Source organism: Harpegnathos saltator, unplaced genomic scaffold, assembly GCF_003227715.2.
Source record: "Harpegnathos saltator strain DR-91 unplaced genomic scaffold, Hsal_v8.6 scaffold171, whole genome shotgun sequence".
In the NCBI taxonomy this organism is placed as follows: Eukaryota; Metazoa; Arthropoda; class Insecta; order Hymenoptera; family Formicidae; genus Harpegnathos; species Harpegnathos saltator.
The window spans coordinates 1082081-1093860 of NW_020229952.1; the positions used below are offsets into that span (position 1 = coordinate 1082081).

Here is an 11780-nt window from a genome sequence, read left to right on the forward strand (position 1 = left end):
ATAACTCTAACAGCGAGATCACTTTATGAACAATTCGTTGAGAGTAAACTCGCGTAATAACATACAGCAAAAGATTAACACTTGGCGCAAGTGACGCTTATTTAGCTCAAATTTCGACGCAGTATTTTCGATGCTGTAAGAAACAATGTTATTGATGCAAACGTGTACCTTTATGTACTGAATGTTATTGACAGAGGTCAAAACAATCCAATTAAGCTTCGTTTAGACATTAGGGGTTAACGACAGTCCTAGCTGCAGCTACTTGCCGCTAGATGGACGGAACTTTCCGATTTATCTAATATATACAAAGGGTGTCCCAAAATTCACGCAAGATTTGAATTTTGCGCCATTTGTGCGGTAAAGTGTTGCCAACGAAAAAAAAAGACAGCGCGACAGTTTAGGGTTTTTAAACTGACCACGCGCAGCGAAGAGAGTTGGTTGAAATGGATTATGGAACAACAACAACAAGTGGATGCTGGTTTTTCGAACAAAATCATCTTCAGCGATGAGGCTCATTTTCATCTCGATGGTTTGGTTAATCGACAAAATTGTCGCATTTGGGTGGTTCAGAAAATCCACGAGTGATTGTTGAGAAACAAATGCATCCAGTGCAACGTGTCACTGTTTGGTGCGGATTTTGGACTGGAGGCATCAGCGGACCATTCTTCGGAAGAAAATGCGGCTGGTCAGGCAATAACAGTTAATGGTGCTCGCTATCGCGACATGATAATCCAGTTTTTTGTGCCTAAATTGCAAGATATGGATGTGGACGACATGTGGTTTCAACAAGACGGTGCCACATGCCATACAGCCCGAGAAACAATTCAATTACTGCATGAGTCATTTCCTGGTCGTGTAATTTCCCGTTTTGGTGATCAGATCATGCGATTTAACGCCGTTGGACTTTTTTCTTTGGGGTTTTTTGAAGTCTAAGGTTTATGCCAACAAGCCCACGACAACACCCACGCCTTGAAGGAGGAAATTGAGCGCTGCATCAACGAAATTCAGCCACATTTATGCAAAACGGTCATGGAAAATTTCAACAAAAGAGTGCACATGTGCCAGCAAAGCCGTGGAGGCCGTTTACCCGATATGCTATTCCATACATAACCCTATACTGTATACTTTATGAATCAATAAAAAAATTTACAATTATAAACCTGTGTTTTCTATCAAAATTACTTCTTGCGTGAATTTTGGGACACCCTTTGTATATGACCCTCTCTCTTTTCCTCCAACTATCCTTGGCAACACACACCAATTCTTCCCTTCCTCCGAGCTCGTTCTCCCAGCTATTCTCATCCCACCCCCCTCCTCGCGTGTCTCACCCCGCTCGCACGCCCCCTTTGTCTTCCTCAGTCTTCTCCGCACGGTCAAATTCACCCTCTTCCAGCTTACCCTCGCGGAGAGTTCCTTCCCTCTCCTTCGTTAATTACGACAGACTTTCCACCGTCCCGCTTCTCCTCGTCGCATTATCCGTCATATCAGCCTTTGCCGACGCTTATCGCCCGTCATATATACGCACCAGACCTCATCCGGGCTTAATCGATTTACAATACGTGTATGTGTGCACGCGCGTGTACATGTATGTGTATGTGTGTGTGTGTGCACGCGCATTGTAAATCGATTAAAAGCTAAAGGTTAATGAGCGCTACTGACCAATAAGCGGCTAATCGATTCGCTCCGTAAATTTTCAAGAAAAACCAGCGATACCCGCCGATGCTCTCGATGCGGTCACGCATCCGTGAACCGAACGGCGACTTTTCGGCGACAAACGAACGGAAGCGAGTCGTAGCCGGTAAATAGCTCCACACACCGTTTCGCGGACAGCGCGGCGGACGGCTCGTAGGTGAGACCCGAGCCCGTCGGCGGGATCGTCCCCGATTGCGGGCGGGGATCAACTATGCTAGGCGATAGAGCGTCGGCGCCGCGAGCGACGGCGAGATCACGCAGACGCGTCTGGAGCTGCGTCGGATGTCGGCGGACGCGAAACGCGAAACGGGTAGGCGAACGTGGAATCCGGAGAGGGCGGACGTTCCGGCATCTCGCGCGCAGATGACTCTCGGACTGTCCGCGGTGACGGCGTACTTGGCCGCGATCCTTCCGCCGCCGCGATCAACGCGCGAGATCCTTCAGCCCTCCGCCGGAAAGGACACATTTATGCACGTGAGTGCCGAAGGTTCCATCGATCTCCCCGGCGATATCGACGAGTAACAGGCGGGTCCGTCCACCTTGTTGGCTCTCTCTCTCTCTCTCTCTCTCTCTCTGTCTCTCCTCCTCCCTCTTTCCCTCTCTGCCGCTCCGCGTCACCACCGCTCGAACGCGGCGTCGCGACGCCCGTGACGACGAGTCCGGAGCGCCGCGCAGATCGGAGCATCAGGACCCTAGGCCTGGAAGAGAGCGATGACAAGGATCGCGAACCACCTGTGAACCACAGCTTTGCACCGCAAGTCAAGACGCAGGAGTGCCTCTGGGATTATGAGCGTGCGTCCGCCTGTGTGATTGATTGTGCGACGCGACTGGTGAAACGTACGACAGTGTGTGGCGGCTGCAGAGGTGTCCGGTGAGATATCAAAGTGGCCGACGGACGTCGTTGTCGTCGAGGCGACTCATGTCTGACAGGTAATGTCTGTCTGCCACGGGTGATCCCATAATGTCCATGGTGTGATGTTTGTAGGGATTTCGGTAGGAGCTGCTCTCCGTATAAAATTCTCAGCTACTTGTAGGCGTGAAGGGCGCTCTCGTAAATTTGCTGCCAGTTGTGGCGCAATTTTGTAGATTTCTTCTGGGGGAAATCGTGATGTATCTTGCCCTCGCCGTCTTTGCTAACGACCGGTGATTTCTGACGACTGTGATGAAATGTGCAGCCGTTGAACAGATCGTAGCTGCCGAATGTTGTCACGAGCGAGGCGGGAAGATCTGGATTTATCGAGAGAGCAACGTTCTCGGGAAAGTTGCACACGTGTAACTCTCGTAAAGATTAAACGTAATTATAACCGACGTCTCTTTCTCTCTTTCTCTCTCTCTCTCTCTCTCTCTCTCTCTCTCTCTCTCTCTCTCTCTCTTTCATGTGGACGAGCTGCTTCATTCATTTGAAACGTTGCCGTTGAAAAGTGCGTGAAAGCAACGTGGGCGAAAATCTGTATTAAAGTCCAAGAATTTATATAATCCTTTGAATTAAATTGCGCGCATCTCACGTACGGGAGCTTACAACTGGACACTGTTATATTTGCAGATTGATGGTTGGAGGATCAAGGATAACAAACATGAAATACTTGAAAGTCGCGTTATTCACGTTCAATCTGTTAATATGGGTAAATAACAAGCTCTCTCTCTCTCTCTCTCTCTCTCTCCTTCTCTCCTGCACGTTATAAAATTACAAATTACCGCTCGCACTGTAGATGCGCATCTGTAGCTCGCTTCGAGAAACAACCGTCTCCTCGCTCGGTCTCTAACGAACAGACGGAAATGAGCGAATCAATTAGACGTCGCTCGATTAGAGATTCAGTGTTTAGTCAGTTAGCGGCGAAGGGAACGGTTCCTCCGTGTCCACGCGGCCGCGGCATGTAAAAGTGTCGTGCGATTTCTTTGACAGTTGGCCGGCTGCACGGTACTCGTTATAGGCGCGTGGCTGCTCCTGGAGCCCAGCAAGGGAGACATCCTCAATCTGTTCATACCTAACATCAAGCCGCACGAGACTATCAATTTGATAGCCTACAGCCTCCTCGGGCTCGGCTTCATCGTGCTCACGGTCGGCTTCTTCGGCTGCCGCGCCGCGCTACGCGGCAATCAGTGCATCATCACCACCGTGAGTAAAAGGACACTTTTATCGTCCCCGGTGTACCGTTATAGATCACGGGTCAAGGTCGGTGATGTTTTTGTTGCCGTCGTTCCACCCCCCCCCCCCGCCCCCCAGTATATGAGCATGCTGGCCGCGCTAATCATCACGGAACTGGTGATGGCTGCCATCGGCGGGCTGATGACTTACCAGATCTTGTCCGACCTCGAGGGGAGACTCAGCAGCAAGCTGACGGTGCAATACGGTCATGATCCGACCAGCGACGTCCCCTTCAGCCGGAGCCTGGACTTTGCGCAATACAAGGTGTCAGGTTAATCGACGATCGTTCATTGTCCGCGGAGTTTCACGGCCGTCCGCTCGTGCGCGTTCTTCCTTGCTACCTGCGTTCTTACCTCGTACTAACGAATTTGCCCGGATCTCCGCCGCGTTCACCGCCGCGACTTCGAAGCTCAGCGACTTCAGACATCAGTCCCGATCCGAGATGTCCCGCGCTCATTTCCGGAGAACACACTTCGCGAATGACTCTCTGAATTGTGCTGCGAACGAAAAAGCGAGGTCTTTCTGCTTCTCTTTTCTCGGCGTCGCGGACGTTGCAAAGAGCCTCGTCGTTCACTTTTGATCCTCCGCGAACATCACACGTCGCGCGGTCGTTTCACACATGGGCGGGCCGCGCGCATCGCTTTGTTGGAAATTGTATGCTCGACGAGGCGTCCTGCTAACGGCTCGACGAGCATACGGATAATTGTATTGCAGTTTAATTGCTGCGGAATTTACGGCGACGAGGATTACAACGGCACGGCCTGGTGGAGAGATGCGCAAATCTCGGGGACCAAGAGGCAGGTTCCTCTAACGTGTTGCGTTCTCAAAAATACCGAGGTACCTCTCTCGTTTCGTGTACCTTAGTTCATTAACCGATTAACGGTATCAAAAATGCGTTACGGTAATTCTGATTATCACTCGATGTCCGACCTCGTTTGCCACGACCTAAAGCGAGTAAAAGCGCGAGATCTCGTTTTGCAGAATAAGAACACGGGCAGCCCGATGAGCGTCGTCTCCAGGGTGTTTCACAAAAATGTGAGTAAGGGAAGGAAGGCGAGTGCGTTTTTCATTTTTTATCAACTATATGTTGAGCAATCCTTTGTCGCCGGCAGATCGAGAAGCCGTGGCTGCATCCGCAGCCGAAGGATGAGGCTGCGTGTCAAGTAGGAGACAAAGAGGGTCACGAGGGATATAGACACAAAGAAGTGCGCTTCGTACCGTAAAATATCATCCGCTGTCTCAGATTGCACGTCGCCGTGTGCACGTCGAATGATATGAATGCATTTTGCAGGGCTGTCTCGGGAAAGTCTCGAACTGGCTGCAGAGCGAGAGCTTCACCCTGGTGTTCCTCGGCATGGCGATGGCAGGGATACAGGTGAATCTATGTGATGCGTGGATTATTACCTCCTACAAAGAACAAGCTGTAGAGTGCTTCTGAGACGACGCGACGACGTGACTGCGTTCAGAGGATTATGAGATTCTATTCGAGGGCTTTCGTTCGGGGTTCTATTTCGAAATGAGTTTTCGCCTCTGCGAGCGATCTCGCAAAATGTATTTGCGGAATTCACGCGCGACCCATACCTGCCGCGCTCGGAAGATCCCTTCAGACGACACGCAAATTTGCCGATTGATCTCCCCCTGAAAAGAAAATCCCGCAGCATCTTTTACGAGGAGAAGAAGTAACGATGTAAATGTGTGTTTTAGACATTCGGGATAATAACGTCCGCCTTCCTCTGTCGGACGATACGGGACATGCAGGATGAATGATCCACCCTCCTCAGAATGATACGCGACTGCAATGCAATAAGAAGAATGGCGCAGCAGTGACAACACTGACATAAAGAGAAAGAGTGAGAGACGGGCCAGAGAGAGAGAGAGAGAGAGAGAGAGAGAGAGAGAGAGAGAGAGAGAGAGAGAGAACGGGAGAGAGAGAGAGAGGAGAGAGAGAAGAGAGAGAGAAAGAGAGAGAGAGAGAGAGAAGAAACATATTCACTTTGTATTCTGTGTATCGTCATTCGACAACACTTCTGAGCTCGGTTTCAATCTTGTGAGTCAGGACAATGATGAGACTCGCGGAGTCGCGACTGCAGGATCTCGCAGAATGAAAGTAATCCGGATTTCTGTTCCATTCCGCGAAGTGTTTGACCGTAGCGAACTTTAACGTAAGGTGTATAACGATAAGTGCTGCGCTTGCTCGATATCTTTAGATTATTCCCACTTGTGGGCGCGTTCGCCCTCGGATCAGCGAGAGAATGTGACCAATACCGCCCCGCTGTACATATATATATCGCATTTTTGTCGTGTTCAGATACTGACAAGTCACGATGTTACAGTAGCATCGCCAGCGTCTCACTCACGAAGATCACCCCGGCTAAAAGCTCGGCCAGCAGCGCGAATTGTTAGCCGTGAAGTTTTCCATCGCGTTGTAAATACACATTTAACGGTGCCAACATGTCAAGCGACTGAATACATGCGATGCGTACGTGAGAACCTTTGGTTCTTTTCTCTTCTTTCTGGGAAATTTACCTAATTCGAGATGCGAAATCATTTTTAACGTATAGTTATACATGGATTTTTGGAAAAATATGTTTTTTAATAAACGATGTTTGTATAAACATATGTAGAGAAGAGTTTGGGGCTTAGCGGGATAATCGAGATGACACCCAGGAATTTCTCCAGACACACAGCGTTATTATTATTATTAAAACAATATCTTTCATTTTAATTGCAAGCGTTGAATTATTATTTATTCAGCCTTTTATCTTTTGCCGCAAGCACCTGTGGCTGGGAGAATTGGGGAAAAAAGATGTTTCTTTTGAGAATGTGTCGTTAAGTTCCCATTGATATTTGTTTAATTAATTTATGATACGATGAAATGAAACGATCCGCGTTTTCTGGCTTACTCGAGAAACAAGTAAAAGGTATGGGAGAAAAATTACATACCCTTCTCTCTCCCCAATTAGCCGCATACTTCTCTAATAATTATGTATACGTGTGTGTTAGATTCTTATAGACATTTATTGTCCATTTTATCAGAATGGGTGTGAAATGTATACATATATTATATACATATACATATATACATATACAATATTAGTGTAAAAGAATGGATCATATATATATATATATATATATATACACATACATACACACACACATATATATATATATATATATTCTATAACCAAGGAAATGCTTTCCTTTCCAAAACTAATTTTCGAAGAATGTATTATGATAACTTGTGCCAAAGGAATTTATTGTATAATGAGTAATATAAATTTTAATATATTTTTATTTGATCACACAAGACGGTTGACAAAAGAGAGAGAGAGAGAGAGAGAGAGAGAGAGAGAGAGAGAGAGAGAGAGAGAGAGAGAGAGAGTAATATCCTGAGTGTTTATAGACCGCGTCGTAATGATAATAAAAATGTTGTTCTCTGTGCAAATTGGTATTTTATTTCACATTTTCACCACGGACAATTCACCATATACAATGTATCGATTTATGTTATATTACGATTAACATCAAACATCAAACTGATATAACATCAAACTGATATTACGTGAATTTTATTTCAATTCGAAATTACATATTATAGATAGCATTGTTACAAATATCGATATTAATATGCAAAAGCAGGAAGCAACGTTTACGTAATACAACATGTAAAAATTTAAAGAAGCGATCTAGTACGATTTGCTCTCTTCGTAAAAGTAAACATCACGTTCGTTCAGTGGTTGGACCGGCCGACAATTTAAAAGTAGCGGGCCGTCAATTGAACAGATTTCTCGGAATTTCTCCACCTACGATATAAGATCGTCAATTCGACAATAAACGTTTCAGCGACTTTAGTGTGTTTTGCATTCTACCTGCAACGCGGATATAACGATCGGATCCTTTTGAACGATCCACGTGACAACTTCGCTGCAAGGAGGCTGACTAAGAGAACCGCTATAAGCATAATAATCTCTATCGAATGGTGTAAAAATCCACTCCAACGGGAAAGGTGGTATCTTGACCTTAGAACTTGGATGGACAATTTTCCACAAATTGCTCACAACGTGATCCAGGTAAGGATTATCCACGGCGCTCACCTGCGAGTATATTATCGAGTATATTATAATTAAATGCAATTACGACAAATATCGTTGTTTGCGCGGTGTGCATTCGGTGTTTTATCCGGTGTGTATTTGATAGGACTTCCGATGAAACGGTAGAATTATTTTATGAAATATGCACCGCCAATAGGAGAAGATCGTACTTGGAAGAAAAATGAAACGATCACTATTCCGTCTCTCGCTCCCAAAATGATCGCGTCTTTGGGCGAGTTAATTCCGTGCTTTGTATGAACGACTTGCATCTCCATGGAATAACGCACGTAATCCAAAGTGTGTTCGCTGCCGTCCTGATTAGAAGGACCCCAATGGAAGAGAATGTTGAAGAAATTATACTTGTCGGACAAAGGTCCTCCTTGAAGCTGAGGACTCGTGGGCTCGTCCCAAACTCCTCGAAGTATTACTATAAATTGATTAAGTATTATCATAAATTGACGCAAAACTCGCATGAAGAACATGCCATATAATTCTTATTAATTTACTTCATTTAATTAATCTGAGATTTAACACAGGTAGGACATAATACAAAAGTTACGAAAAATTCTTTATAAACAATCCGTATTATTTAATCGTGTCGAGTTGAGATATAAGTGTTATTTGTTACGCGAGTGCTCCTCGCATAAAATAGACACGATCAATAATATCAATTTATTACATGTTATGACATCAATAATGACCTATTTTATTTAGTAACACATTGTTTATTTATAACAAATTGCGCTCGCAGCTACATTTATAACAAGCGAATGGCTTTCCCTGCGAATGTATTCGGGAAACATAAATATTTGCTACCCTCGCAGGGAATATTATTCATGTTTCGAAATACTGAAAAAGCTTGTGAGATATTTTTACCAGTGTGCCCGTCATTTGAAAGGGACATTGACAGAGGGATGCTATTATAATTGCTCCATTGAAGGGGCTCGTGTGGTTGCACTACTATTGCCTGTCTGCTGGTAATATTGATGGGCGACTGATTGCTACCGGCACTCTCGGGATATAGATTTTTCCAAGTATGTGGACCATTCTCGTGAGCGTACCCGAACGAGAAATTCGGAGGAAGATTCTTGTCGTTCTCCAGCCATACGAATGATTTCGCCCAGTCCATAATTTCGAACAGTAGAAACACTTTAACGAAAAAAGTTTTACCGTGATATCAACGGAATGTTTAACGACAAAAGTAGCATTTGAACACTTTATTTCTTATAATTATTCCAACTTCTAAAATCGTTACTATTTTATATTTATATAATTATATTTATATTTTATGTTTATATAAATATATGATTTTGCTAATTCGTCATCAAAGCTATTTTCAACGTTCAAAGATTAAGATGTTCTTGGTGCATAATTTTTCTTCATGCTTGTATCAGGTTATCCAGGATATATCTTTTATCTTTTTATAATACGTACCCAGGAGAAGGCAGCAGCAGCCCACAATCAGACTTTCCATTAACGAGTTCTCCAACATTTTTACAATAATACTTTATGCAACATTCGAGTCATGCGACATCGGCTACGTCACCAGAATCATGTGAAATTACAGGCACAACAAATTTTTATGTGTACATACAAATATATACTTATGCAGACAAACGATTCATACGATAGTTCAGAGCTTCTCCGGCATTTCGCGCTGTAATATTTTCTGTTGAAGACACTTTTAGAAAAGTGTAAAGCAGAACGTCATATGACGGTTCGCCGAATCTCGAAAATTGATGAAGCTCACTTCAACTTGTAAAAACAGCATGAAGGGAGCGCGAAGAGATACTTGCAACATTCAGATGTAACACGTCCCATTTCAATACAATAACCGCTTAATTTCGCTTCATCGTCTGTGCGTGAAACTCCAAAATTGCTACCGTGATGCACAAATGACATCCAAATCCAAAAGCATACGATCAAGCACACGTAAGTGTCAATAAGCATGTGTTCAACACATTTCTTCCAGCAGTTTTTGTAACAAAGTTATCATATTTACTCTGTATACATTTATTGAAGAATATGATGTTTTATCTCATAAAATGAGTATAATTTAATCATGTTTCACACAAGGAGAAAAATTATTTACAACCTCATCCTCGGGTTTACCGAAATGGCGGCAATCACCAGTCGATATCAGTCGAGTCGCTGTGTGGACGAAAAGATTTCCGCCTTTACTTTTGACTAATTATTGGTCGCACGATGGCGCAGCGACACTCACAAACACCGGCAAAACAGGTTATTTTATTTCACTTTTGATGCAAAATCTTGCAGATTGCCGTGTTACTTATATATATATATATACGTATGCGCGGTTTTAATGATTTCTAGTTAATATAGAACTGGTGGACAGAAAAATGCCGACGATGCGCGGCGGTCCTTTGAGAGATGACGAATTTCAATTTAGGAACGTACAATTTCGATGGGGCCCGTGCAATTCTTACGGCGCGGAACACTCAATCGACAATGTTTGGTCAGAGAAATTAATTCAATAAGAATTATCTAAGAACAAAGTGCGCGCAAAGTATCGAGGAAATATTTCTGTCACATGTGTTTAATCTAGATTTAATTTTAAGCACACACTTTTTATCTCGCGAACCGAGTCAAATTTTTTTTTCATTTCATCTTTTAAAGTGGTTCGATAGAATTTATAAATTCTGCATTGCAATTTTCAAATGGATTCACAAAAAAGGTATTCGATGGAAGCGCAAGTTATGCATTGGAATATACGTTACGGATCGATAGAGAAGTGCTACGAAAAGCCTGATGGGATTGCAACACTCTCATATCTCATGCAGGTATAGTATAATAGCGGAGAATGAATCAAAAGTTTGATCGGTTAAGCTGGAATTCATACAATGTTTGAAACATTTTTACGTGAGTCATTATACTCTTGGCCATTGTAACAATTTATTTATAAGAGACGTATATTTGTGATGGAAAGGTGGTTGGCTGCTCTGGAATTCCAGATAATCCTGCGCTCAGTCCGATCACTGAAAAGCTTTCGGAGATAAAACGCACAGGCAGTTCTGTGAATATCACGCCAGGTAATCTTCGAATATGAAGTAATATTAATAAAAATAAAAGTAAATCGCAGTTTTTTGAAGAGTAGATTATGCTTTCTGTGAAGATTCTCGTATGTTTCTTTTGCATTTCTTTTCATATTGCCAGCAGAAGTAAATACATTTTCAACAAATTTATTTACTTTATAACACTTTACATTTATTTATAACAATTGTATATTACTTTGTTCTTTTATAAGAGAAACTTAAAGGTAATTGTAGATTAGAGAAATCAATTTAAGCTTTTTATTCAACAAAAGTTTCTGGCAAGCAATGTGGCACAAATCTGTAAGTCTTATCAATATGAAATATCGAGTTTGATATCTGTTAAATAATACGTATAATCATATTTTATAGATTGTTTACGTTGGATGATGCATGCGCTCATGTGCTCCACATACTATACTTACTCAGGCTCGCTCACCTTTCCTCCTTATAACGAATGCGTTACTTGGATAATTTTGCCAAACGCGATAAAAATATCTCTCTGCCAGGTATTTGACAAACTTATATATCAATCGAAATTTTAAAAGATACGCAATCATCGGATTTGTCTATTATCATTTGTATCCCGCAACAGATAGAAGCTTTCAGGAGTCTTTATAATTACAAATGGGAGCACATAGTGAGGAATTATAGATCGCAACGTCCTCTACGTGGAAGAAGAATCTTCCTCGCCACAGATGATGCGCTGGATTGATCGATCGGGGAAACTTTGTTGCGTTATTATTACTGCTCATGTTTCTACAACGCCTTGTATATAAATTGGCCAACTTCAAAGTTCAA

The 11780-nt window shown here is 43.3% G+C and overlaps 3 protein-coding genes across 6 annotated transcripts; 2 read left to right on the forward strand and 1 right to left on the reverse strand.

Moving 5' to 3' along the window:
* Window positions 1-2003: 2003 nt before the first annotated feature.
* On the forward strand, window positions 2004-5726 carry LOC105191445 (tetraspanin-11). Of its 4 annotated transcripts, none has more exons than XM_011154858.3 (10): window positions 2005-2622; window positions 2678-2986; window positions 3236-3314; window positions 3596-3808; window positions 3917-4102; window positions 4553-4675; window positions 4820-4873; window positions 4951-5043; window positions 5130-5213; window positions 5543-5726. In XM_011154858.3, the coding sequence occupies exons 3-10, from the start codon at window positions 3240-3242 to the stop codon at window positions 5603-5605; spliced, it is 891 nt and encodes a 296-aa protein (XP_011153160.1). In that variant the 5' UTR covers window positions 2005-2622; window positions 2678-2986; window positions 3236-3239; the 3' UTR covers window positions 5606-5726. The 4 variants fall into 4 exon arrangements, with proteins under 4 accessions (XP_011153159.1, XP_011153160.1, XP_011153164.1 ...); XM_011154862.3 differs by having other exon boundaries at window positions 2760-2986; XM_011154861.3 differs by having other exon boundaries at window positions 2779-2986.
* A 1760-nt stretch (window positions 5727-7486) lies between these two features.
* On the reverse strand, window positions 7487-9421 carry LOC105191457 (carbonic anhydrase 1). Its single transcript, XM_011154876.2, has 5 exons — window positions 9364-9421; window positions 8806-9078; window positions 8100-8356; window positions 7708-7932; window positions 7487-7641 (listed from the first exon to the last, which is right to left on the reverse strand). The coding sequence occupies exons 1-5, from the start codon at window positions 9419-9421 to the stop codon at window positions 7525-7527; spliced, it is 930 nt and encodes a 309-aa protein (XP_011153178.1). The 3' UTR covers window positions 7487-7524.
* Window positions 9422-9824: 403 nt separating this feature from the next.
* LOC105191458 (carbonic anhydrase 2-like) lies at window positions 9825-11699 on the forward strand. The gene is made up of 7 exons (XM_019845171.2): window positions 9825-9861; window positions 10006-10170; window positions 10264-10405; window positions 10625-10730; window positions 10877-10979; window positions 11352-11488; window positions 11575-11699. The coding sequence occupies exons 1-7, from the start codon at window positions 9825-9827 to the stop codon at window positions 11692-11694; spliced, it is 810 nt and encodes a 269-aa protein (XP_019700730.2). The 3' UTR covers window positions 11695-11699.
* Window positions 11700-11780: the final 81 nt, after the last annotated feature.

Excerpts from the sequence above, each read along its gene's own strand:
- LOC105191445 (XM_011154857.3), top strand. Across the intron at positions 3,315-3,595 it reads CGTTCAATCTGTTAATATGG|TTGGCCGGCTGCACGGTACT; the intron begins GTAAATAACAAG and ends TTTCTTTGACAG. Across the intron at positions 4,676-4,819 it reads GCGTTCTCAAAAATACCGAG|AATAAGAACACGGGCAGCCC; the intron begins GTACCTCTCTCG and ends CTCGTTTTGCAG.
- LOC105191457 (XM_011154876.2), bottom strand. The coding sequence starts at position 9,421 with ATGTTGGAGAACTCGTTAATGGAAAGTCTGATTGTGGGCTGCTGCTGC. Across the intron at positions 8,357-8,805 it reads TTCAAATGACGGGCACACTG|TAATACTTCGAGGAGTTTGG; the intron begins GTAAAAATATCT and ends ATCAATTTATAG. Across the intron at positions 7,933-8,099 it reads TCGTTTCATTTTTCTTCCAA|GTGAGCGCCGTGGATAATCC; the intron begins GTACGATCTTCT and ends ATATACTCGCAG.
- LOC105191458 (XM_019845171.2), top strand. The coding sequence starts at position 9,825 with ATGACATCCAAATCCAAAAGCATACGATCAAGCACAC. Across the intron at positions 10,406-10,624 it reads CACTCAATCGACAATGTTTG|GTATTCGATGGAAGCGCAAG; the intron begins GTCAGAGAAATT and ends TTCACAAAAAAG. Across the intron at positions 11,489-11,574 it reads TAAAAATATCTCTCTGCCAG|ATAGAAGCTTTCAGGAGTCT; the intron begins GTATTTGACAAA and ends ATCCCGCAACAG.